This window comes from Heterocephalus glaber, unplaced genomic scaffold (genome assembly GCF_053883595.1).
Source record: "Heterocephalus glaber isolate CG9 unplaced genomic scaffold, H.glaber_assembly_v1.0 deba00001687, whole genome shotgun sequence".
Taxonomy (NCBI): Eukaryota; Metazoa; Chordata; class Mammalia; order Rodentia; family Bathyergidae; genus Heterocephalus; species Heterocephalus glaber.
This window is the reverse complement of record NW_028258412.1, coordinates 13929963-13953866: the sequence shown is the minus strand read 5'-3', so window position 1 is coordinate 13953866 and position 23904 is coordinate 13929963. Positions and strand designations below refer to the sequence as shown.

Here is a 23904-nt window from a genome sequence, read left to right as displayed (position 1 = left end):
AAAGTACACAAAATATAAAAGTGCCCACGCAGATGGCATGGTGGTGTATGTCTGTAATCCCAGCACTCTGGGAGGCTGAGAGAAGAGGATAGCAAGTTCCAGCCCAGCCTGAGTAACTTAGTATCTAGGAAGAATTTTAAATTTTTTTTTAATTTTAAAAAAAATCTCAGTGTAAACACCCTGAGTTCAATTCCTAATATTGAAAAAAAAAAAGTGCCCACACCCAGCTGTATTCAAGCAACATTCTCAGAAGCTTCATACTGCCTTTCTACTAAAATCTCATCATTCAGAAACTTAATCACCAATTCATGTCCAACTGCAAAGGATGCTGGGGAAATTAGCTAGTAAATCTTTCTCTTTCACCACAAAGAAAGAATCATAGTTCTGCTGCTAAGGAAAAGGGGAGAAAGGAATGTGAGATCCATCCAGGCATGGATGTCTTACCTTCAGCCTAGTACAAAATAATGGCTAAGAAATGCATTTCCATCAGAGATCTACTTCTAGAGAGGAAGTCCTTCTACTTTAGTCCCCTCTTCCTCCATGTATACATTAACTTCCATCCTATTTGTCAGAGCCTTGACAAAAGTAGATTAATTTCCCAGGCTCTCATTGCCTTCTAAAACTTCCTCAAATTGATTCTGAATTCATGAATCCTATTCTGAGAGCTGCCCCATTTGACTGAGGTCTAATTTCCAGGGTGAGCTGCATAATTAAGTCTTTGTAGGTGCAAATCACTGGAGACAGCAGGTTGTGACCTCTCCGTGAACAGATACCATTCCAAATTAATGGCAGGAGAATTCCCAAGAAGCTAACACTCATGTCATTTCTTCTACCAGTCTTGGAACTATTACAGGAGAAAAATCACTTAAATAGGAACTCAAAAATGTGGCCCCTATACCATACAACATTTTTCCTTAAACCAACCCATAAAACAAAAAGACCTCTCTTATTTCCCCCCACACACACAAAGAAGAAAAAATGAATTTAAGTCATTTGAAGTTTGAATTCTTAGACAAACTGAGGTTGGAAGATGGAGGAAGGAAGTCAGAATTTCTTTTCTCTGATGACATGACTTGGCATTTGAGAATCTGGGGTGCCATTTTCTCTGAGTTATGGGTCATAGCATTCCACAGCCTTGGGAACTGAGAACCGAGCAGGTCCCTCTATGTGTGAGCATCCATCATGAGGCTACCTTCATCAGGGAAACTCTACACTGTAGCATTTGCAGCCTTTCCAAACAAGTCCATTCTCCCAGGGAACCTTGAGAAGTTCCAAGACCTTGTTCTTTTTTTTTTTCAAGACCTTGTTCTATTTCACACATGTCTAAGCTCAGATACATGAGGGGTAATATTTTATATTGGTACCATTCCTCCTCAGAGGCATGTAGCCAGCAGAAAAATAATCTGTGGTTCACTGAGCACAGAGCTTTACATGTAATCCCTAGGAGGGTTGCCCAGTGTGCCAAGCCACTGGGGTCATTTGCTGTATCCACCCACACCTTGTCTGGTTTGCTTATGGATAGGATAGAAGGAAGGGGAGCATTGTCCATTGCTGCTGCTTGGTTCCCAAGAGAAAAGAGAAAGAAGAGGAACCAGCAATCACTTGCTCACTAATAGCCTTCTATCACACCCCAAGGATTCTGGCATGTGTGATGAGAGTGTATGTGGGCATGACAAGACCGAAATGAAAGTTAGATTCAGGCAAAATGAAACCATGCCCACAAATTGAAGATAGAGTGGAAAATGGTCAAATCTTAATATTTATTGCAGCCTAGAAGGCTCCAAAGCTACTGAGAAGTGACTTTCTTTCCCTAGCCCTCAGTTATTGCATTCATATACAAGGCTGGACACAAATGGTCTTGGGTACTTCCAGGCTGCAGGCCTCCCTTCCAGGTATGACTTTTAACATCTGAGCATGTGTTACCTACAGGCACCCAGAAAAGGGTGGAAAGTGTCTGCACTAGCATTACCCTCTTTCATGGATACCTAGATCTAGTTCAGGGTCCCCCAGATCCCTAGTTTTTTCTCCTTAGTGTTCACTTATCCATTCTGCATCTATGGACTGAGATTCCATGTGCCAAGAATTCCGCCAGTGCTACCAATAGAAAAACAACTAAAATGTGTCCTCTGACCTCAAGGAACTCACAGGCTAAAAAGGGAGACCCACATTTGAACCAGAAATTGCCATCCCATGATATCAGTGCTGTGAGGGAGGTCAGAACAGTGTACTTCAGGAGTCCAGAGGTAGACCTATTGCCAGGTATGGTGAGTGGAGAAGGAAGAGAATATGCTTTCAGAATTCCAGGGAAGGGAGGAAAATGTGAAAGGTCTAGCAAAAGTTTACAAACCCAACATCAGCCCCTCTACTCTCTCTTCTGAGATAGTACAAACACCACCAGTATTTTCTATCAAGAGAAAAAATGAAAATCAAAAATCATTTTTACTCTAGCCATGTGGCATGGAGCTAGCCATATAACATGTTTGCTCAGGCCTGGGATTTAGCTCAGTGGTTTCGCCACCTGCTGCGCAAGTGCAAGGACCTGAGTTCGATCCCCGGTACCAAAAAATAAAAATAATTTAAAAAACATATGTGCTCATTTAGTGATGCAAACAGGTTGCATTGGTGGGAGTACATGTTGAAGACTCTCCCTTCAGTTGCATAAATTCCATTCATTGCCAGTGTAGGATTTTTCTTGGTTCCTGGAATTTTTTGAAAATTATCTCAAAAGTCCCCCTTTTTATTTCCTGGGAAGCCTCTGATCTTCCAATGGCTGTCTGCATGTGTACCTCCTCCTGTTCTCATTCCAAGCCTCTTCTGTCTCTTGTTTGTAAATCTGAGGGAAAATTCTGGTGAAGACATTCGCTGAGTCACAACCTCGCACTGCAGCATTTCAGCACCGAGGACAGCTTCCATCTGGGAGAAATGGAAGTTCTGGATTTCATGGCTTTCTACCAATCAAATTCCAATTTAGAGAGTAGAAATAAGTGAGGGGGCTAGAGATTTGCACATATGTATCCACAGAAGACATGACTGTTCACTTCCAATTTCCCATTTTCTTTTAAAAAATAGTTTATATTTCAATTTTTGAGAGTGTTGGTGTATTAATTTCTTTATAAAATGCCACAATCCAAGTTGGCTTGAAGCAACAGAAGCTTATTGCCTCAAATTTATGGATGCTGTACATCCAAAATCAAGGTACCAGCAAGACTATGCTTTATCTGGAATTTTTAAAGGAGAAGCCTCCCTTGACTGTTCTAGTTTCCAGTACTTAGTGGCAATCTATGGTTTCTAGATATATCACTCCAATCTCTGCCTCTGACATCACATGGTCCTCTTTTCCCTGTGTGTGTTTCTCTCTCGTATTATTAGGACACCAGTCATACTGTATCAGGGCCTATTGCACTCTGGTATGACTTCATCTTGACTCATTGTATCCACATTGGCTCTATTTCCAAATAAGATCACATTCTGAGTTACTAGAAACTAGGTCTTCAGTATATCTTTTGGGAGACATGATTCAACCCGTAACAACTAATTCTGAAGAAGTATTTCTATGCTGTTTAAAAACCAATACTATTAAGTATGAAAATAAAAGGCAACTAAGAGAAGCGGTGGGAGCCATGGGGAGCTGGAGAGCACACATGTATCTAAAGGTTTCAATCAAAGTGAAACTGTCATTATTTGCTGATGATATGATACTTTACATAGAAGACCCAAAAAACTCAGTCAAAAGCCTTCTAGACCTAATTGACAGATTCAGTAGAGTAGCTGGATATAAGGTCAACACTCAAAAGACAATAGCCTTCTTATATGCAAATAGCAGACCTATTGAGAAAGAAATTCGGGAAATAATTCCTTTTACAATAGCATCTAAAAAATGAAATATCTAGGAATCAACCTAACAAAGGAAGCAAAAGATCTCTACACTGAAAACTACAGCACTCTGAAGAAGGAGATCGAAGAGGATATTAGAAAATGGAAAGATATCCCTTGTTCCTGGGTAGGAAGAATCAATATAGTGAAAATGGCCATACTTCCAAAACTACTATACAGATTTAATGCAATACCGATCAAAATTCCAACAATATACTTCACAGAACTAGAGAAAACAATCCAAAAATTCATTTGGAAGCAGAAGAAACCTAGAATAGCAAAAGCAATTCTGGGCAACAGAGACATGGCTGGGGGAATCACAATCCCCAACTTGAAACTATACTGCAAAGCTACTGTGATAAAAACAGCATGGTACTGGCAAAGACCCGAGGATCAGTGGAATAGATTAGAGGATGCAGAAACAACTCCAGACATACTCACCCACCTCATCTTTGACAAAGGAGCCAACCACCCTCATTGGAGAAAAGATAGCCTGTTCAATAAATGGTGTTGGAAAAACTGGATTTCAGCCTGCCAAAGATTAAAACTAGACCCATACCTATCACCGTGCACTAAACTAAGATCAAAGTGGATTAGAGAACTAAATATCAAGACAGAAACAGTAAACTTGCTGGAAGATAAGTTAGGTAGAACTGTCAATGACATTGGCATAGGAAAAGACTTTATGAACAAAACTTCAGTAGCACAGGAACTAGCACAAAGAATCAACAACTGGGACTTCATCTTATTAAAAAGCTTCTGCACTGCAAGAAAAACTACCAACAGAGCTAAGAGACAACCTACAATACGGGAAGAGACTTTTAGCAGCTGTACCTCAGACAAAGGTCTACTATCTAGAATATATAAAGAATTGAAAAAAATCAGACCCCCCAAATTCAAAGACCCAATTCAAAAATAGGCATCCAAAATGAACAGACATTTCTCAGACAAAGAAGTAAAAACAGCAAATAAATATATGAAAAAATGTTTGACATCACTGGTCATTCGAGAGATGCAGATGAAAACAGCACTGAGATTCCACCTCACCCCAGCAAAGAGTGGCTGCTATCCAGAAATCAACCAATAACAAATGCTGGTGGGGCTGTGGAGAGAAAGGAGCCCTTCTCCATTGTTGGTGGGAGTGCAGACTGATGCAACCACTGTGGAAATCAGTACGGAGATACCTCAAAGAACTAGGACTAGAGGTCCCATTTGATCCACCTATTCCCCTACTGGGTTATCTTCCCCAAAGAAGTAAAAGAATCATACCACAGTGATATATGTGCACCTATGTTTATAGTGGCACAGTTTGTAATAGCTAAGGTTTAGAAACAGCCCAAGTGCCCATCAACTGGAGACTGGATAAAGAAGATGTGGGTTTTTTATAAAATGAAGTACTACTCAGCCATAAAGAACGAGAAACTAGAGTCATTTATAGCTAAATGGGTGCATATTGAGGCCATACTCTTAAGTGAAATAAATAGGACACACATGTGTAAATACCAAATAGTATCTCTAGTGTGAAAAACAGAAAGTGTAAATAAGGATGAAAATGATTAAAATGAATAATTGATACTTTGAAATAGGAAAAGGTCCAAAGGTGGAGGAGTGGTGGGAGGGGAAGGGGAAAGGGAATAAAGGAAAGGAAAAATTATGAGAAAGAAAAAAAAATGGAAACAAAGTCTATGTAAATAGGGAAGGGTGGTGGGGGTGAAGGGCGTATAGGTAATGGGGAAAAAAATAAGAACTGAGATACATCATGTTCAGGTACAAACACCCAACGATAAATGTAAATGTATTGTATACCTAAAATGTACCAATTAATATATAAATAAAAAATAAACCCAGTACTGATCTCTAAAATTAAAAAAATAAAAATAAAAATAAAGGTTTCAATCAGCATGCAGCAGGAATGAGGGTAATGTAGCCCCATCTCAGATTCTTTCCCAAGCAAGCTAGACTTCTGAAATTTTATGCAAAATCTGCTAGCTTTGAAAGGTTGGAATACACCTCAAATCTAACCAAATACATTTGTGAGCTTGATTTAGACTGTGCATCACCAGTTTGGAAAGTCAGGCTTATGGAGATCAGAAAGAGTTTCCTGAACAAGATTTCTTCTTGGAATTAGAAACAGTCCTCCCTCATTGCAGCAAAGTTTAATGTGAGTAAAGGAAAAAAGAACAGCAGCCAAATCCTCCAAGGCCTCATAGGCCATGAGGAGATGCCAGAAGAAAAATGAAAAGTCACTGATAGATTTTAAGCAGAGTAGTACAAGGTCAGATTTACAACTTGTGATAAGTCACCTCATTTGGACCCCAGTGGAATCCCTCTCCAGCACTCTGACACCCAAAACCAAAGTCAGCCCCAGTCGGATCTGGCTCCTGCCATGCACAATCCTACTTCAAATCATTGGTAATCTATTCTGTTCCCATCAGATCTGCAGAAGCTCCTGGAAATGGTTCGGGAAGATGCCCGTAGGACAGTTACGATGGAAAATGAGATACAAAGAAAAGCTCCCAGGTATTTCTCTTGGCAGATAAAGAATGATAATCCTAATGATGCTAATATTAACAATAGCAGTTACCAATTACTGAGTGTTATATACTTGGTGCTCAGTGTTATATACTTTGTTCATGTGTATTACCTCTTGGGTTTTTACAACAATCCTGCAATGTAAGTACTGTTATTTTTATTTAACAAATAAGAGAATGAACTTCAGAGAGGCTAAATGACTTGTTCAGGACTACACAGTAGTGAACAGTAAGATCATGACTTAAATGCAGATCTTTCTCATCTCCTCTTTACCACTCCACCACACTGCCTGTCGGGAATCCTATGTTTTTTCAACCACCCTTATCATGAATATTTCTGTAGTAGTTATTATCATGAGAGGTGATAAAGAAGAGTTTGGAAATATGAGAGGGAAAAGGGTGTGTTTACTTAGTCTGGGATAAGGATAGGGATCCGTTTCTTCTTCCTTTGGAAAAAACTACAAGCCAAGATTTGGAGGAAACAGGAAGCCAAAAATGGTGGGGCACAGACAGGACAGATGGGGAAAGTGTGTGCAGGAAGCTACGTGTAAGTGTGCTCAGAGAGGACCGTGGCACCTCCAAGGAACAGAAATACAGCCAAAATGGGATGCAGAGGGCCATATACTGGTCTGGGGACCTCATTTTAGAGAAACTCATCTAAGGATTCTGAGCAACAGGCATCCTATGAAGTTTCAAACCAATACAACTGGCTCATTAGAACGTGAAGCTGACGCGTCACACTTCTAGCAGAAAGCCCTCTCCATGGGACTCCTGACCTCTAAAAGCCTCAGGGAGAATGCAGGCTAGAGTCAGAGTTCTCTTCTCAAATGTAAATCCCTCTGAGCCAGAAAATTACTTCTTGAAAATAAATGAGGCAGGAGAAGAGGTGCATCATCCCCTTCAGCCTATTGGGATCCTGGCAATGACTTATTGGTTATTGTTATTACCATAATTACAGATCACTGAGTCCTTTCACACCCATTGTTCCCTACCCATTCCCTCTGCCTGTTATTGATGAATTTACCTGGTGTGGCCTCAACCTCCACTGGGACTCTGGAAGGTGGCACTTGGAAGCACCCAGAGACAAGGTGGGCCCAGAAGGCCCATACTGCTAACCTGACTTGTCAGCATTACAGGCAGACAGTGATCAACATCAGCCTGACTGGGCCTCTTCCTTTGTAAGAGCTCATAGCATGAGCAATGGCTTTGGAGTCAGGCTAACATGGGTCCAAAACCTGGGCCCTTGGGGAAAATCACTTAGCCTTTCTTTAAACCTCCTGTCTTCATCACTTTCCCATCACTAGGACAAAATATTTGGCACCCACAACTTAAAAGAGTAGGAGGTTTTTTTGCTCTGTTTCAGTCCACAGTGAGCTGGCTCCAAGGCAGAAACTGCGTGTTGGAAGGGTATGGCAGAAGAAAGCTACTCATCCCATAACATCCAGGAAGCAGAGTAGGAAGAGAGTTGCTCAAAGCAAGAATACTCCCTTCCAGGTCATGCCCCTAATAACTCACCTGCAATCAGGTCCCACCGCCTGACAGCACATTGAACTACTGAACTGGTCAACCGATGAATCCACTGAGAAGGGAGTCTCCCATGATCCAATCACCTTCAAAGCACCTGAGACTTTCAAATCTAAGCCATAACACCTTCCTTTTCTCATCTCTACAATGAGATTGTGTAGCACCAAAGTGGTGGCATTGGAACGAAATAGACTAGGGATGATCTCCATCTCATCATTTTATTGCTTCACCTCTCTGAGTCTGATTCCACTTCTGCAAAATGAAGCTCCTTAGCTGTCCAAAAGAGTAGCGGTGTGAATTAGCTGATGTTAATCTTGTAAAGTATTATAAATGTTATGGAAATGAGTCACTTAAGGCATTTAGTGAGATAACATGTTTATTTAACACATTAGCTTATGCCTGGAACATAGTAAGCACTCCATAAACGACACTGTTGAGGGAGGGTGGGGGTTGTCATTACTTTTATTTCTACACAGTGCCCTGTAAAATTTTCACAACACCTTGCCAGGACAGGGGCATTAACCGTCACTTTGGCTCCATTTCAAAGATGCTGAAGAGTGGCAATGAGTGACTTCCACAAAGGTCTTCAAAGACGAAATCACACTCAAGCCTGGGTCTTAGGAGACCATCACATGGCCTCTGCTTCCAATTTAGTGATAACATAACCATGGTTACAGCGAAAGAACCATTGGAATTTTCCTTCTTCATTAATTCCTCCAGGAAAGAAATCTACCTAATCTCTGGCTAAGGCAGCAGCCACAGAAATCTCCCATAGGAGCTGCAGGGAGACAGGATCAGCAGCAAGTTCTTTTCTTCCCCCTCTCCTTGGAATCAAGGCCTCTTTCTCACTTTACAACTGTCTTCCCAGTGAGGCTAATAGGAAATCCTGGGATGTGTAGGAACCCCTACAAGCCAGCCTCATCCAGCCCAGCCTCTAAGCCTGACTGGCACAAACTCATGTACGATGACCCACAGCCTTTTCATAAAATCTGCCAGGGGCTGTGTTTCCCAAATGTCCCTGGAGATCAGAATCAGCTTGAGGTACCTGTGAAAAATGCAAATATAGGCCTCATCCCAGAACAACAGAGTCATAATCTCCAGAGGCAGCTATATTTTTTAACACGCATCTCAAATGGGTGGGCACTGATTCACTGAATGCTGGGGAGTTCTACAAGTGTGTGTGTGTGTGTGTGTGTGTATGTGTGTGTAATTATATAGGGTACATATACATGTGTGTGGAGTTCTAGGAGTATGTATATGCATGTGTGTGGAATCCTAAGTGTGTATGTGTGGAATTCTAGGTATGTATGAGTGTGTGGAATTCTAGGGGATGAGTCTACACATGTGTGCATGTAGAATTTAGAGATGTGTATATGTGTGTGTACAATTCTAGGTGGAAGGGTGTGTGTAAGTCTAGGTGTTTGGGGGTAGAATTCTGTAGTGTGTGGAGCCTCTTGGGTGGAGATTTGTTGAGATGCCCACGCTCTGGGGGATACCCGAGGCCACGCAGCTACAGAGCCCAAGATGCAGCTGCCAGGGACCAGCCACACACATGGGGAGGCAGCTTCCACCAAGGCCCAGCTGCTGCAGAATCTGAGCTGCTGGGACAGGGCACTTCGCATCCAGGAGCATCCCCAGCTCTGGGGCAGAGACTCCTGCCTCTGCCCTTTCTCTGGCTATCTGGGCAACCCACTCTGTTGGTGGGCTCAGCTGTGGAGTCATGGTTCAGGTCCTGCATGGGGAGACATGCCCAAAATTGGGAGCGATGTGACTCTCAGCCTCCCACTTCATCCAAGGAAGCAGGCTTGCTGAAGTCGGAGCCAAGAGAGGACCATGGGAGAGACACAAGTCAAATGCCTGACTTCACCCAGTCCAATCCATAGTGCAAAAAGTGACTCCATTATAACACAGGCAGAAGAGAAGGCAGATTTTGTGATTATACCCTCAGAAGGAATAGAGAACAGAACAGAGGAGACAGACTCTCCATTATACTGAGACTGGCGGCCAGGGAGCCCTGGAACCTATCTGAAGACCTCATGGGAAGAACAGCTGTTGGAACAACAAGAATATTTAGAAAAAGAAATTGAGGAAGCAAAGAAAATGATATCAGGACTACAGATTATAATCCAGAGTCGTCTGGATCAGAGTATGGAGGAAAATCAAGACCTAAAGAACTGCTGAAATGTAAACAAGTCAGAAATTTACAGGGGATAAAGGATGCCTTGCAGCAGAGTTTGACTCAGCAGGACACGTCTGTTCTTCAGCTCAAACAAATGACCAAAGGCACCTATGGACAAAGATGAGCTGCATAACTAGAATGTGGATCTGCAGAGGGAGCTAGATGAGAGGAACCAGGTCTTGGGAGAATATAAAGAAAGGGCTGGGGCAGAAGAATTGCCTCCTTCAGCAGCACCAGGCCAAGTGGAAGAAGCACTCTGGAAACTCTCAGATGTCAGTTACCAGCAGGTGGATCTAGAATGGGAGCTAGAACACAAAGACATCCTTTTGGCTCCTTGGATGAAAAGAGAGGCAGATGAGGTGGCCAACTACAGCAGTTACAGTTCTCAAAGCAACGACTTTCTCATTCCAACAAGAGGAAAGGGAGCTGCTTCCATCACTCACAGAGGGACCAGAGACCTGCAGCTTGTCAGAGATGCTCTGCCCAGCCTTCGCAACAGCTTCAGCGGCCATGACCTTCAGCACCACGTCATCAACAGCTTGGAGGGAGGCATCTCCAGCCTCACGGAGCGCCTGCACTTCATGGAGACACAGAAGAAACAGGAAAGAAAGGTTTGGGGCAAATCACCCAGAAACTCAGGCAGGGAGTGAATCCTGGGAGTCTTGGCCACCTCATTCAAAGTTGTCTGACTCACAGAGTTCTCCAGCTGTCAGCGGCACCTGCACTAAAGTGCTCTATTTCACTGACCGGTCACTCATGCCCTACGTGGTCAATATACCAGAGGTCGGAGGAGGTGACACTGAAGGATTTTAAAGCAGCTATTGATCGGGAAGGGAATCATTAGTATCACTTTGAAGCTCTGGATCCTGAGTTTGGCATTGTCAAAGAGGAGGTTTTCCATCATGATGATGTTGCCATCCCTGGTTGGGAAGGAAAAATTGTAGCCTGGGTGAAAGCAGACCGTGGAGAGAATTAACCCTGAGGATTGAGATCTGGTTACTCTCTGGCTGCTTCACTCAGGAAAGAGGACTAAGACCAGAGTGCACTAAGAAGTTTCTAAATTGTGCTGTCAGTGTCAAAGCTTCTCCAAAAGGAAAGGTCACAGGCCAGCCCTCTTTCTGTGCCTGGCATATCTAGTACTTAAAATCCCTATCCAAATGTAGACCATGGGTTCATCTGGAATCCCTTGTCCGTGAGAATGAAGGCCTTAACCAGTGGGGATGAGTGATCCTGCTCCTGTGGGGGAATAGCTGCTATTATCTGGAACCTGGGAATTGGATGCATCACTCCTGTGTGTTGCAATATTCATTTAATTGGCCTCGATGGTTGCACCAACCAGAGTCCCAGCATTTGTACTCACAGACAAGGCAAAGGTACCAACTTTTCTGCTTCTTTCCGGATACTGCAAACTAAGAATAACTCATGAGGTGGTACCAAAGATGAAAGTTACTCTTCAATAATCATTTGAACTGGACATGGATGATGCTGAATTGTTGACTGGATGGAAAAAGGGCTGTCCATATTGTGCTGTATTATGCTAAAACCATGAGGCCTTGGGCCACTTTTTCTGATCTTAACTGATTCTGCAGCTTGTCCTTTAGCCCACATAAAGTATATTTCATGTACTACTTTAAAAAAAGAAAAGAATTCTATAGTGTGTGTGTGTGTGTATGTGTGATTCTTGATTGTGCGTATTGTGCAAATCTAGGGGTGTGTGTTTATGTGTGTGTGTGTAGTTTGAAATTCAGCATGGAGCCCTCCTCCAACTTCAGTGAATCCAGATCTCTGGAACCATGGTCCAGGATCTGTGTTTTTAGCAAATTCAGGGAATTCCTATGCCAGGTAGCTCTGAAGATCCCACTCTAGAAAGAGGACTCTCCATCCTCCATTCTCCCACCCATATCAGCTGCCACAGGAGCATGATGTGTTCAGCATTTTGCCAACAGTCCCTCTTGCTTTGCAGCCTCCTGTCCATGCTCACCCAGCACAAGAGTGATTCTACCCTGAAGGAGGGTCAGGCCACCCACAAGTCAAGGTAGGAGGGCCTGAAACCCACAGCAAGTGGATCGGGAGGCTCCCGCCCATTACAGGGCTGCTGCAGAGATGCCCCTCCCCAGGCTATGACAGGAGGAGCAGAGAGGGGCCCTTCTCCTTGTGACTTTACTGGAATCAAATCCTTTCATTCAAGAGGCTGGGTGTGAGTATCCAGGCAGTTCTCCCAACAATTATATGTTGGAAATTTAAAATCCTCCAATGATGAAGAGCTGTTTGGAGGGTGTAATACAGGATTATCCCTCTGCTCTTATTTTAAAAATAAATTTTATCCTCCATATATGAGGTTTACAACATGATGCTATGGGTTACAGATGGATGAACCTGGAAGACCTCATGCTAAGTGAAATGTCTATCCCCTCTTGGGTGACTTGTAATGGAGAAGTGGAGGGCTTCCCTCAGTTGATTTACTCATTTAGAGAATATTCCTAGATCTCCTCTATGTCCCAGGAATTATACTAGGTTTTGAGGTTTCAGTAGCAAACAAACAAATGCAATTTTCCCTCATGGATCTCACTGTCTGGATCTTTTTTTTTACTATTCATTAAGTTTATTGGTACATTTTAGGTATACATTATGATGACACCCATCATTGGGACTTTGTACCTATACATGACTTATCTTGGTTCTTATTTTTTCCCCCTTCCTGTGCTCTCCCTTCAACCCCTCCCCACTCCGTATTTACAAAGACTTTGTTTCCATTATTTCCCTTTTTTCTCTTATTTTTTCTTTCTGTTCTTTCCTTTCCCCTGCCCCCTCACTTCCCCTTCCCCTTCCCCTTTGGACCTTTTCTTCCTATTTCACATTACCTATTATACATTTTGGTCCTCATTTACACTTTCAGTTTCTCACACCAGAAAGACAATTCGATATTTGCACATATGTGTCCTATTTATTTCACTGAAGAGTATGGCCTCAATGTGCATCCATTTAGCTATAAATGTCTCTAGTTTATCATTCTTCATGGCTGAGTATGTCTGGATCTTTTTCGCTCCGTGGAACCTTTATCAGTTTGAGAAGGCCTATGGATTCCTTTCAGAAAGATGTTTTAAATATATACCACAAATTACAACAGATTACTGAAATAACTATAGCAATAAGGATTACTATATTACAACCCAGTTTGGGACATAGTAACCTCTGAGCTTCTTTAGCAAAGGCTTATATAATAAGACATAACAGCAGGTCTACTAACTATTCTAATTTTGGATTAGTGTTGAGTGTAAACAGTTCTTCAAAATACTTCCCACAGTTGTAATCTGATATGCAAATGCCTATGATTTCTATTTCAGTTAAGGGCTAGTTAAAATACAGATGAAGGATTTTGTCCCCATCTGCATTGATGGACCCTTAAATTCTGCCTGTGCTTAAGAATCACTAGTTTGATAAAATTGTCAAGCATTCCTCAAATAATTAGCCATAAAATCATATTTATGAAAAATGTTCTGAAGGAAAAAGAAGGAGGGTTGAGAGAACTTTTAGTACCAGAGTCTGAACCAAGGCAGAATTTGACATTTAAGCTAAGATTTGAAGAACAAAGAATTGGCTTGTCTGTGGGAATGGCCTTGAAACAGGTGTAAAGGGCCCGAGGCAGGAGAAATCTTAAAGGCACTGAGAAAAGACCAGTGTGGATGAAACTCACTGAAGATAGAGGGAAGGGGGAATGAAGGAAGCAAAGGGGCCTTTGTTTCTATTTGTTTCTTTATCACTAGCTAACACCACCACTTCTCTCACCTCCCACCTGCTTTCTTATGTCAAAACTCTAAAAGAGAGCAGGAGGAAAACAGGAAGAAGTCTACTTGGTCTTCAGAAGATTCATCTACAGGAATGGGGGCCGTTAGCCTTCCAGATTTTAGTACTGGGGACCTGCATCCCATCCAGGTGGAATAAGGGTATACCCATCACCTACCAGGCCTAAGACCTCTGAGTCCAGTCCCATGGACTTCTGGGGAAAGCAGCAAAGGTCAGGGTCAGAAAGGAAGGGCATCCACATAGGAGTCCTAAGACAGTCTTACCCCAGGACCTCAGAGATAAATGGTCAAGTCAATTTTCCAAGTATTTGGAAAAAACTAGAGGAGAGAGGGAAGGAGAAAAGTGCTAGACCATGAAGCTGGAGGCCCCGGTTAATAAAAGAAGTGCTCGGAGAAAGACCGAGCAGAGAGACAGGCCTGAGTTGAGGCTGTTATCTTCCTTAGGATCACCACCCAGGCAGACTCACAGGACAGAGTATCCACACAAGGAATCCAATCAGTCCACTGCTAGAGAGGGCCAGCCAATGTGAGGGGTTGATCACAGATGAGGAAACTCCAGAATGGAGTTACAGACAGGGAGAGGTGCCACTGGCTGAGCTCTCAATCCAGCCCTGTCTGCCTCCAAAGCAGAGTGAAATCCGTGCTCAGATCAAGGGTCCAGGCTGGAGAAGAGAATCCTGATGTCCGTAATCCCAGCACACTGGGAGGCTGGGGCAGGAAGATTGCAAGTTCTAGCTCACCCTGAACAATTTAGCAAGTTAACAAGACCCTGTCACAAAAATTTTAAAAGGGCTGGGGATGTAGCTTAGTACAAAGGCCCTGGGTTCAATCCCTGGGAAGGGGAGGAGGGGAAAGAGGGAGGGAGAAGGAAGAAAAGAGACAGAGGAGGAAGAGGAAGGGAGCGGAGAGAACCCTGCAATGAGGAGGCAGTCTGGGGGTGGAGACACCAAAGACAATACGGCTAGGAGGACTTGGTCATACTCTTACCAACATGCACTTGGCCCAGTGTTCAGTGCTGAGTGTGAAGAGGAGGATGGAAGGGCCCAAAACAAAGTTATCCTCCAGATGAAGAGGCTGATTTTATACAAACAAAAAGAGGATCCAGAGAATATGCAGTCCCCCGACACCATGCAGAGGCAGCAGGTCAAAGATGGACTGAAGAGTCCAAGAGTGTAGGATATTCTGTGGCCCCTGAAACACGGTAGGATTTGAGCAGGTGGTAGAGGAAGAAGGAGGGCCCTCCAGGCATGGGATATGGCAGCAGAAAAGGCCAGGCAGTGGGGGAAAACAGTCACTGAGTTCTGGACTAGAACCACCTCCTGTGTCTGAATCCTGGTGGCTTGTGGGTTTCATGGGGCCCATGGAGGGAGGCTGTTTCTGAAAAGCAGGCTCAAGGCCACGTGAAACCATCCTTGGTGTTGCAGTGAGAAATCCAGCACTACAAGTGGAGAAAGCCACACCCCAACAGCGCAGAAGAAGACGAAAGGGTAAGTAAGCCAAGTGGGCAGTGGCAGGCTCACCATGGTGAGCACTCTGTCTTCCCCTTCCCAGGGGTGTGGAAATGACCCAATACAGACCAGACTCCCAGAAGCCACAGACAGTGCAGAGGGACAAGGAGCCCACTGGGCAAGGGGGTCACAGCCAAGATGCCAAGTGACAACACAGACAATAGCAAGAAATTCCTCTGCTGTGCCAGGCCCCGTGAGAGGCATTCTGCATTCATTGCCTTGTTTATTCTTCAAAAGCAATCCTATGAGCAAGGGCATTTTATCCTATTTACAGAGGAGCAAGCTGAAAGTTGGCCAAGTGAAATGTCTTGTCGGCCAACACACAGCTAAGAAGGAGTGGAGCTGGTATTTGAGCCTGAATCTCCCAGTTCCAAAGTCCATCTCACTGTCCTTAACATGTGGCACCCTCATTCAACCAGCTTTCTCACTGTAGGCTCATTTAATACGGCCTGCGCCACCAGCCTGGTGTTACTGGGGAGATCTAGTCTTCCTGCATCTGGGGGTGCTGGGAAAGCTCCAAGTGAAGGCAGAGAACTCAGGGGCCCACGGAGGCCAGAGTGGGACCCTTGAGGCCACTAAAGGGACCCCTTTGGCTCCACCCCTCAACTTCTTCTGATCTGTGTCCACAGCCATGCTAACCATGACATTGTCCAGTACAAGAGCGGGATCTGTGGCATCATGAGGGCCAAGTTCTACAGCATAGCCCAGGAAGCTGGCTTCTGCTTGCAGGACAAGATGGAAATCCTCTCGAAGTAAGGGCATGCCTGTATCTAAATCACTCACAGAATGCTTACCAGGCACCCACTGCGTGCCTACCAGGTGACAGGTGCTAGGGCTATAATCCGCTAGCAACAGCAAAGACATACTCCCTGCCCTCAGGGAGCTACCAGTGCCCTGCAAAACTGGGGCAGAAACAAGATAACTGCATCTATAAATATAGAAATAGAGAGTTACAAACTATAATCATCCCACGCAGGAAGTCAACAGGGTATTGTGTCAGGGAGGGATGAAAAGGGAAAGGGAGCAGAAGAAGGAAGAAAGGAGAGAGGGAGAGAAAGAGAGAAGGAGGAAGGGGAAGCCACAACAATAAAGAGGAGGAGAGGGGGAAAGTAAGAAAGAGAAAAAGGGAAGAGGAGGAGACAGGGGGAAGAGATAGTAAAAAGAAGACAGTGGAGGAGAGGGGGAAGGGAGGCCGAGAAGGAGAAGGAAGAGAAGATGAAGAAAGAAGAGGAGGGCTGGGGAGGAGGAGGAGAAGGAGAAGAGGAAGAAGAAGGACAACAACAACAATATGAGGAGGGGGAGCAGTAGGAAGAGAAGGAGGAGGAGGAGATGTTTGCTGATCTGCAAAGTCCTCTCTAAGAGGTAACTTTCGGACAACCCCTGAAGGGTGAGAAGGAACTTGTGGTATGATGAGAAAGGGAAATGCCATTCTAGACGGCTGGAAAAGTCCATTACAAAGTCCCAAGGCAGGAAGGGATATGGGGAAGGAGTGGGGATAGCAGTGAGGGATGCATCATGCACAGCTGTAACTGTGATAATTGGGAGTTGATTTTAAGAGCACCAGCAGGCCACTGGGCCCTTTTCCTCATCTGGAAATTCTAACAGCTGGCCCTCTTCCCAGCCTGTGCCTTGACTCCAGCATCCACCTGCCCCCGGTGAAGTCATCCAATCAGTGTGGACCGTAAGATGACCCTCTGCACTCTCATCCTTACTGTGGTGATCAAATGGCTCCCTGGGGACAAGGGTTGGAGAGGACTCATCCCAACCCTTCTTTCTGGGAGCTCCCCATCAGGTGTGGGAGACAGACAACCAAACAGGCAGTTTCTACACAAGGGGGTGAGGGTCAGCAGGATGACAAGCAGAGGGCTAAGGAAACGCTGAAAAAGGATACACTTCCTGACCTGGGACAGCCATCAGAAGTCTTCCTGGAAGAAATCACATTTTTAGGTCAAGAAGAAACAGAAGGTATTTCTGGGACACTGTGTTAGTGCACTGCACAGAGTGTAGGGAATGTATAGTGAAAGCTTTGTGTTTGTGTATTATGGGTGCCTCACAAATGGTGGGGTAAGTGCTAGAATTAGACCCATGTTATAGAGAATAAAAGTAGGCTCAGAGATAGTTCTTATCAAAGGTGCCCCAAGTGGCTAGAGAGTAAGAGTAGAGTTCAAACCCGAAGAGTCACACTGGAAAATTTAAGGTGAGGAGTTCCAAAGAAAAGAAGCAGCAAAGTCCCCGACGGCAGAAAGGACACCGCCAGGAGTCAGCTATGGCTGGGGCTCAGGAGCCTTGCAACGTGACCAGAGAGCAAGACAGAGGCCAGGTCAGAAAAAGCTTTACTAGCCCAGTAGTGGAGGTCAAACTCCATCTCAGAAACTTTGATCATGAGCCAAGGCATAAAATTCTGGACACAGTGATGAAGTTGAAAAATGTTGGAGGGACTGAATAGCCTGGTACCGTGGAGGACAAGTTATTCAAAGTTATGTTTTATGAATAAAATGGAAAGCCTTTGAACAGTGTGTAGAGGGGGTTGGTTATATTTATAACATGAATTCTTCTGAGAGAGAGGATGTATGCACAAAATGATGCAGGAACTAGGGAAGAGAGGAACCAGCATGAATTAAACGCCAACTCTGTGCCTGGCAGTAAGCTCAGTACTTTGCACACATAACGTAACTAATCTTTACCTCTGAAGAGTGGGAACTGTTATCTTCCATCTTACCGATGAGAAAACTGTGTCGACACAATCAGAAGTAGGAAGAAAGGCCGAGCTAATAGAAAGAGGCTAGTTTAGCAAGAAAAGTGTTTCAGATCCCTGGAAAGTGACATTACCTTCCACTGAAAGCAAGATCATAAATTAAATAGTAGCTGAGAGGGTTAGGAAGGGCCTCATTAAGGATAAGGTGATTAAGTCAGATCTCAAATGGCAGCCAGGAAGGTGAAAGGAGGGAATCTAATTCCTCTTCCTCTTTCTTGTACAACTTTGTAGGCACCAAGAAGAGAGAAGTCTCCAGAAGTTCCGTTCTTTTGGCCTTGTCTCAAATTTTCAAAATGATATAGCAAAGATGAGACAACAAATCTCTGTAGTTAAAGGAGATGCAGAAGAAACTGCCGACCACTGGTAAAGATCCTGAGAACCAGCTAAGATGGTCCCTGAAAAGGGGTAGGGAGTTGTTATTATAAGATCACGATTTATTCCACTGTCCTTCAAGGCATAGAAAAACATCACCCCAAAACTGCCCATGATCCCCATAATAGGCTAAATCCAGAGCATAATCAGACAAGAACTCATCAGCTTCTGAACCATAGATAACCTAACTTGTTGTTTTCTCCATATTTACCTTATGTTTGATTCTGATGTATAAATAAGGAGAACCAACTTGCTGGTTGGGGGTGCCGGGGACAAAGCACCTCAACCTGAAACTTTCTGCAGATTCTGAGGGCTATAAGGTGATCACTACATTTCCCAAACAATTTAATTCCTCAAGGATATACTAGTCAAGGAACAGACACACCCAAGGAACACCAAGGGGTGAATACAACCACAAAAAGCAGCATACTTTTTGGTGTTCCCCGGTACAGTAGGGTGACCAAAGTTAACAATACTGTACTGTGTATGTCAAAATAATGAGAAGATCCTGAATGCTTACCACAAAGAAATGATAAATGCTTGATGGATATGCTAAATATCCCAGTTGGGTGAGTACACACCATATGCATGTATTAAAACGTCACACTTTACCCCTTAAATATGCACAATTACTATGTCAACTAAAAGTACAATAAAACTTTTAAGAAACAAAATACACATTGGGCTAGGGCTGAAGCTCAGTGATGGAGAACTTGTCTAGTAAGTACAAAGCCTTGAGTTTGATCCTGAGCACTACAGGGAAAAAGAAAAGAAAATGCAGGCCTACTGAAAGATTTAGAAACAATGAATTGAGTGACTGCTGGATGGTAGACACAACTACCCTAAATAAACTTCATGAAACATTTTATTCCTCCCCCTAAATCCTGAGAAGCACATATTAACCCCAATTCACAGATAAGAAAACTGAGACTTGGAGAAGTCCATTCACGTATCCAAGGTCGCCACACTGGTGAATGGTGAGTTCAGGATGGAAGGCCCTGTCCTGCCCCAGTCAATGAGCTCACTCAAAGTAAAGAACTGAAGTCTGGTGAACCGTGATATCACAAACCCCATCCCGGGCAGGGTGACTAAACCAAGATCTAAGAACAAGATGAGAAAATTTAAACATGTACCCGGAATCCCTCCCCTGATATTAATAATGTGCCACAGCCAGATCCCTGGGAGCTTATCAGAGTCGTGGAACCTTCCAGGGCTTCACACTCCCAGAGTACTACTCTCTCCCAAGCTGGCTTTCATGAGGCTCTCAAGAGGGACCCTCCTGAAGGCAGAAAAGGGTGAGTCTTTCACAAATCTTCTCCCCTCTCTTTTTACAGCACTGGGGGTCAAACCCAAGGACTTTGCATTGAGCTATGTGCCCAGTCCATTTTCTTTTCTTAATTTTGAGACAGGGGCTCACTAAGTCACCAGGTTGCCAACACTAGGCTCATACTTGCTGTCTTCCTGCCTCAACCTTCCCAAGTGCTCTCTCTTCTTTAGGAGGGAGGTAGAGAAGGGAAAATGAGAGTTATAAAGTAACTCACATAAAGGTATTACAGTGGGAAATTAATGCTGATCCTCCCACAGCTGGATTCAGCCCACATTCCTAGTGGCAGAATTTCTGGCATCGTTATGGGGAATGCAACTGCCCTCCATAGTAACATTAAAATTAAATCAAATGAACCACAGCATAGTAACAATGATGCTGAGTTGTAGCTCTTCACTCATCCTTTCAGATTATAGTTACTGAGCACCTACTACAAATTAGGCACAGTTCTAGCACCCAAGGCTGAATAACTCAGGGAAAGTTCCTGTTGTCATGGGGATTCCATTCTATACAAGGAGACATGAATATATATATATATATATATATCATTGTACTCTTTCATAAAACTGAAACACACAAGCCATGGACCAAGCTTATTCATTATCAGAGAGATGGAAAATACACACACACACACACACACACACACACTTTTGTTGTCATTGTCGTCTTGAAGGTAGATGGAGCCCTCTGGCATCCTGGTAGGCCTCCGCTAGATGTGTCCATGTCCACCTTGGCCTGATGAACTCTCAGAAGAGAAGCTTCAGAATCCAAATACCCCCTCCTTTTGTCAACCTTTTCACATTGTCTGCTTGGTATAAAACCTATAAATGTGTCCCTTGAAAGCATGCCTTTCATTTATTTTCTGATAAAGTACAAGACATGTTCCAGCTTTTCCTAAAAAGAAATAAAGATTTGCCTGATCTGTGGGACTATTAATAATTTAAGATGGAGGAAAGGCCCCAGATAGAGGTTTGGGCTGCCCCAGAACCTCCCATGAGTGAGAGAAAGAGAACGTGGAGAAGAGGGTGCCCCTCCCCTCCTGGGACCTCCCTAACTGGCCCTCTGCTCTTCCATTGAAGGTACCTTGATTTGTTGTCCAAACTCCCTGAGGATCTGAAGAACTACCGCCCCGCCAAAAAGATCCTAATCAAACTCCAGAAGTTTGGGGAGAACCTCGACCTGAGTGTCCGGCCCCATGTTCTCCTGAAGGTGCTGCAGGATCTGAGGGTCTGGGAACTGTGCTCCCCAGATGTTGCTGTGGCTATTGAGGTAACCGCCATCTCCTCCCCCTCACCATGCCTTGAGCACTCTTATTCAATCATTTCTTAACATCTGGGTATGGTTTTGAGAATGGAGGCATCACAAGCAAAAGACATACAGCCCCTGCATCACGGTGCTCCTAATTTAATAGAAGAATCAACACATGACCTTGGTTGTTCAAGTCCAACCCTAAGGAAAGTTAGATTCTATACAAATGGTGCCCTTTGAAAGCTAAGAGGTTTTGGAAAACATGAAGAAATGGATAATCATAAGGAGTGCTCCAAATCCGACTGTGCAGGTATAGTCCAGGGGCCCGCAGCTTGCACCTCACCGGAGTGCTTGTGCGAAGTCTCAGGCACCAGACTGTATCTGCCAGTTCAGAATTGGCATTTTAATGGGATCCCGGGTGTGTTGCATACACAATAAAATTTGAGATGCTCTGATTTGAAGTAAATTAACAGAGACCTAGTTGCCAGGGCAACTGGGTTTTTTTTTTATGTTTGTTATTTTAATTTTTTGTTTTATTTGCAGTGATGGGGATCAAACACCAGGCCTTTGCACTGAGCTACATCCCCACCCTCTTTGATTTTTTTAAAGACAGAGTCTCACTAAGTTGTCAGATTGCCCGGATGGGGCTTGAACTTGTGATCCTCCTGCCTCAGCCTCCCAAAATGCCAGGATTACAAGCATGTACCACCATTCCCAGCTGGAAAGTGACTTTTAAACTGAGACCAGAATGATGAGGAGATAGCACCATACAAAGGAGGGGAGAGAGCAGGTCAGGAAGAGCAGTTCATATGAACAAAGACCCCAAAGCAGGACAGGATTTGACTTGCTGGAGGAGCTCATTAGGCAGTCAGTCACTGGGTGTGGCTGGCAGGGTGTGCAAGGTGCCAAGAGGAATGGGGAGGTCAGTCTGTGCTGGCCTGTGAAAGTCAGGGTGAAGATTTAGGTCTCTATCTCCAAGGTGCTGAGGAGGCTTTCTGTAGCCATTACCATCACTACCAGAAGTTCCTGGAGCTCTACTCCCTTAGGGCAACAAAACCAGCAGCAGTAGGGACTCCACAGCAGGGATGAACAGGTGCTTACTCACTTCCTTAACTTTATCAGATGGCATATGTGCATTTTAATCAGCCCTTCAGTCTGCAAAGAAAGAAATGACTCAAATGGTGGATTTCTCCAGCTGCACGGACTTCGGAGATCTTGGCCATTTCGTATCAGACTGGCCCTTCCACAGGGTGAACTTGGATTGTGTGTGTAGGAGCAAGGCCAAAAACAGGGGCAGGGGGTGACCCTGTGGACAAATGTGGATGTCCAGAATTTACTCCCTATGCCCTGTGAGGCTCTTTCAGGAAAGACTCTGGCAGGCTAAGCCAAGAGGGTAGCTTCCACCTAGCACTGGCCAGTTGTGAGGTTCTACTTCTACCTGCCACCTTTAGGGGTGCAGGGAGAAGGCGGTCCTTGAATGGGTAAGAGGAAGGGGCTACAGAAGCTTCCTCTTTCTCTGAGGTGCATTCTCAGCCCTGAGTAATAGAACTTAGCACTCTCTTCTGCTCCAGAAAGATCATTACAGAACTTCTGATAAGCTGAAGTTGGGGTCTCTAAATCTAGAGTCTATAGGAAACAGTATGTTTTCTGTGTCTTAAACTCTTTCCTGGAAAGCAAGCCCAGAGCTGTCATCAATTCTCAAAGAGATATATGAACAAAGGGCTTTTTAAAAAGAGATTAAGGAGTAGAAAAGAAAAGAAATGCATTCAGCTGAATTCTCCTACCCTTCTCAAATAGCAATAAGGAGAGGCTGAAAATTACCAGGAAACTGGTCCTTTTTCCCAAACCGGCCAGCTCGGCCTGATGACAGCTGATCCTGAATCATCAGGATCAATCACAAATCTTCTAGGATTTTGAAAGGAGGTGGGTGAGGATGGAAGCTAGCTTTCAAACTAAATTCTGAGATTGCCACTGTGTTTAACCCACAGTTTGTGCGAGAACACATCATTCATATGCCTCGTGAGGATTACATCACCTGGCTGCAAAGCCAGATCAGTATGGCCGTCTGACCCCACAGTACCCTGACGTAGTCTAGGCCTGGTCAACCAGCTGTCCCAGTGGAGGAGGGCACGCCAACAGCACATTCTGTGTCCCACCTGTGTTCTTGCTTCCTGCCTGCTCTTCTGGATACTTGTTATGATACAGTAAGATCAACTGGAGACTGACTCCTGGAAACACTCTAGAGACAGACTCCCAAGTGGTCCTCCCCTCAACCCCCACCCTTCCCTCAGTCTCCAAGTCTCTGCTCATTGCTCCAGCCTGACTCTACCTACTTCTCCAGATTCCTTCACCCCATTCCTTTTCCACACATTGTGGATAATAAAATTGAGATGAATGTTTAATGTCTGGCTGGAAAAGAGTTGGAGCTATGGTATTCAGATTCTAATAATGGTAATACTTATCACTCATGGAGCTTCTATTATCCAGCTATCCCAGTCCTGGGTGCTTTGCCTATATAATGTTATTTAAATTTCACAATAATTTGGTTAAGTAGGTACCAATGATAGTCCCATTTCACACAATTGGAACTAGGATATGTTTCTCAACATTATAAAAATGGCTGTGGATGGATGGATGGGATGGGATGGGATGGATGAATGGCATTCTCTAACAAGGCAATAGTGTGCAAGAAAATCTTAGCCATAAGAATTCTTATGTATTTTCTAGTGGTTTTGGTTGCAAGAGAAAGCTTATCTTCCTGTCATCCCTGAGGAGGAAGAGGAAGAG

At 44.1% G+C, this 23904-nt stretch overlaps 1 protein-coding gene and 1 pseudogene across 2 annotated transcripts in view; both read left to right on the top strand.

The window, feature by feature from the left end:
• Positions 1 to 23522, top strand: part of Ccdc60 (coiled-coil domain containing 60) — a 203485-nt gene extending 179963 nt beyond the window's left edge. Inside the window, exons 7-13 of one of the 2 annotated variants that reach the window (XM_087198004.1) lie at positions 6309 to 6393; positions 12071 to 12142; positions 15335 to 15397; positions 16048 to 16170; positions 18405 to 18536; positions 20949 to 21138; positions 23106 to 23522. In XM_087198004.1, coding sequence (XP_087054130.1) covers positions 6309 to 6393; positions 12071 to 12142; positions 15335 to 15397; positions 16048 to 16170; positions 18405 to 18536; positions 20949 to 21138; positions 23106 to 23186 — 746 coding nt within the window. In that variant the 3' untranslated portion in view covers positions 23187 to 23522. The remainder of the gene's footprint in view (positions 1 to 6308; positions 6394 to 12070; positions 12143 to 15334; positions 15398 to 16047; positions 16171 to 18404; positions 18537 to 20948; positions 21139 to 23105) is intronic. The other variant, XM_087198003.1, reaches the window with a different exon arrangement.
• Positions 9762 to 11948, top strand: LOC101706711 (dixin pseudogene; annotated as a pseudogene).
• Positions 23523 to 23904: the final 382 nt, after the last annotated feature.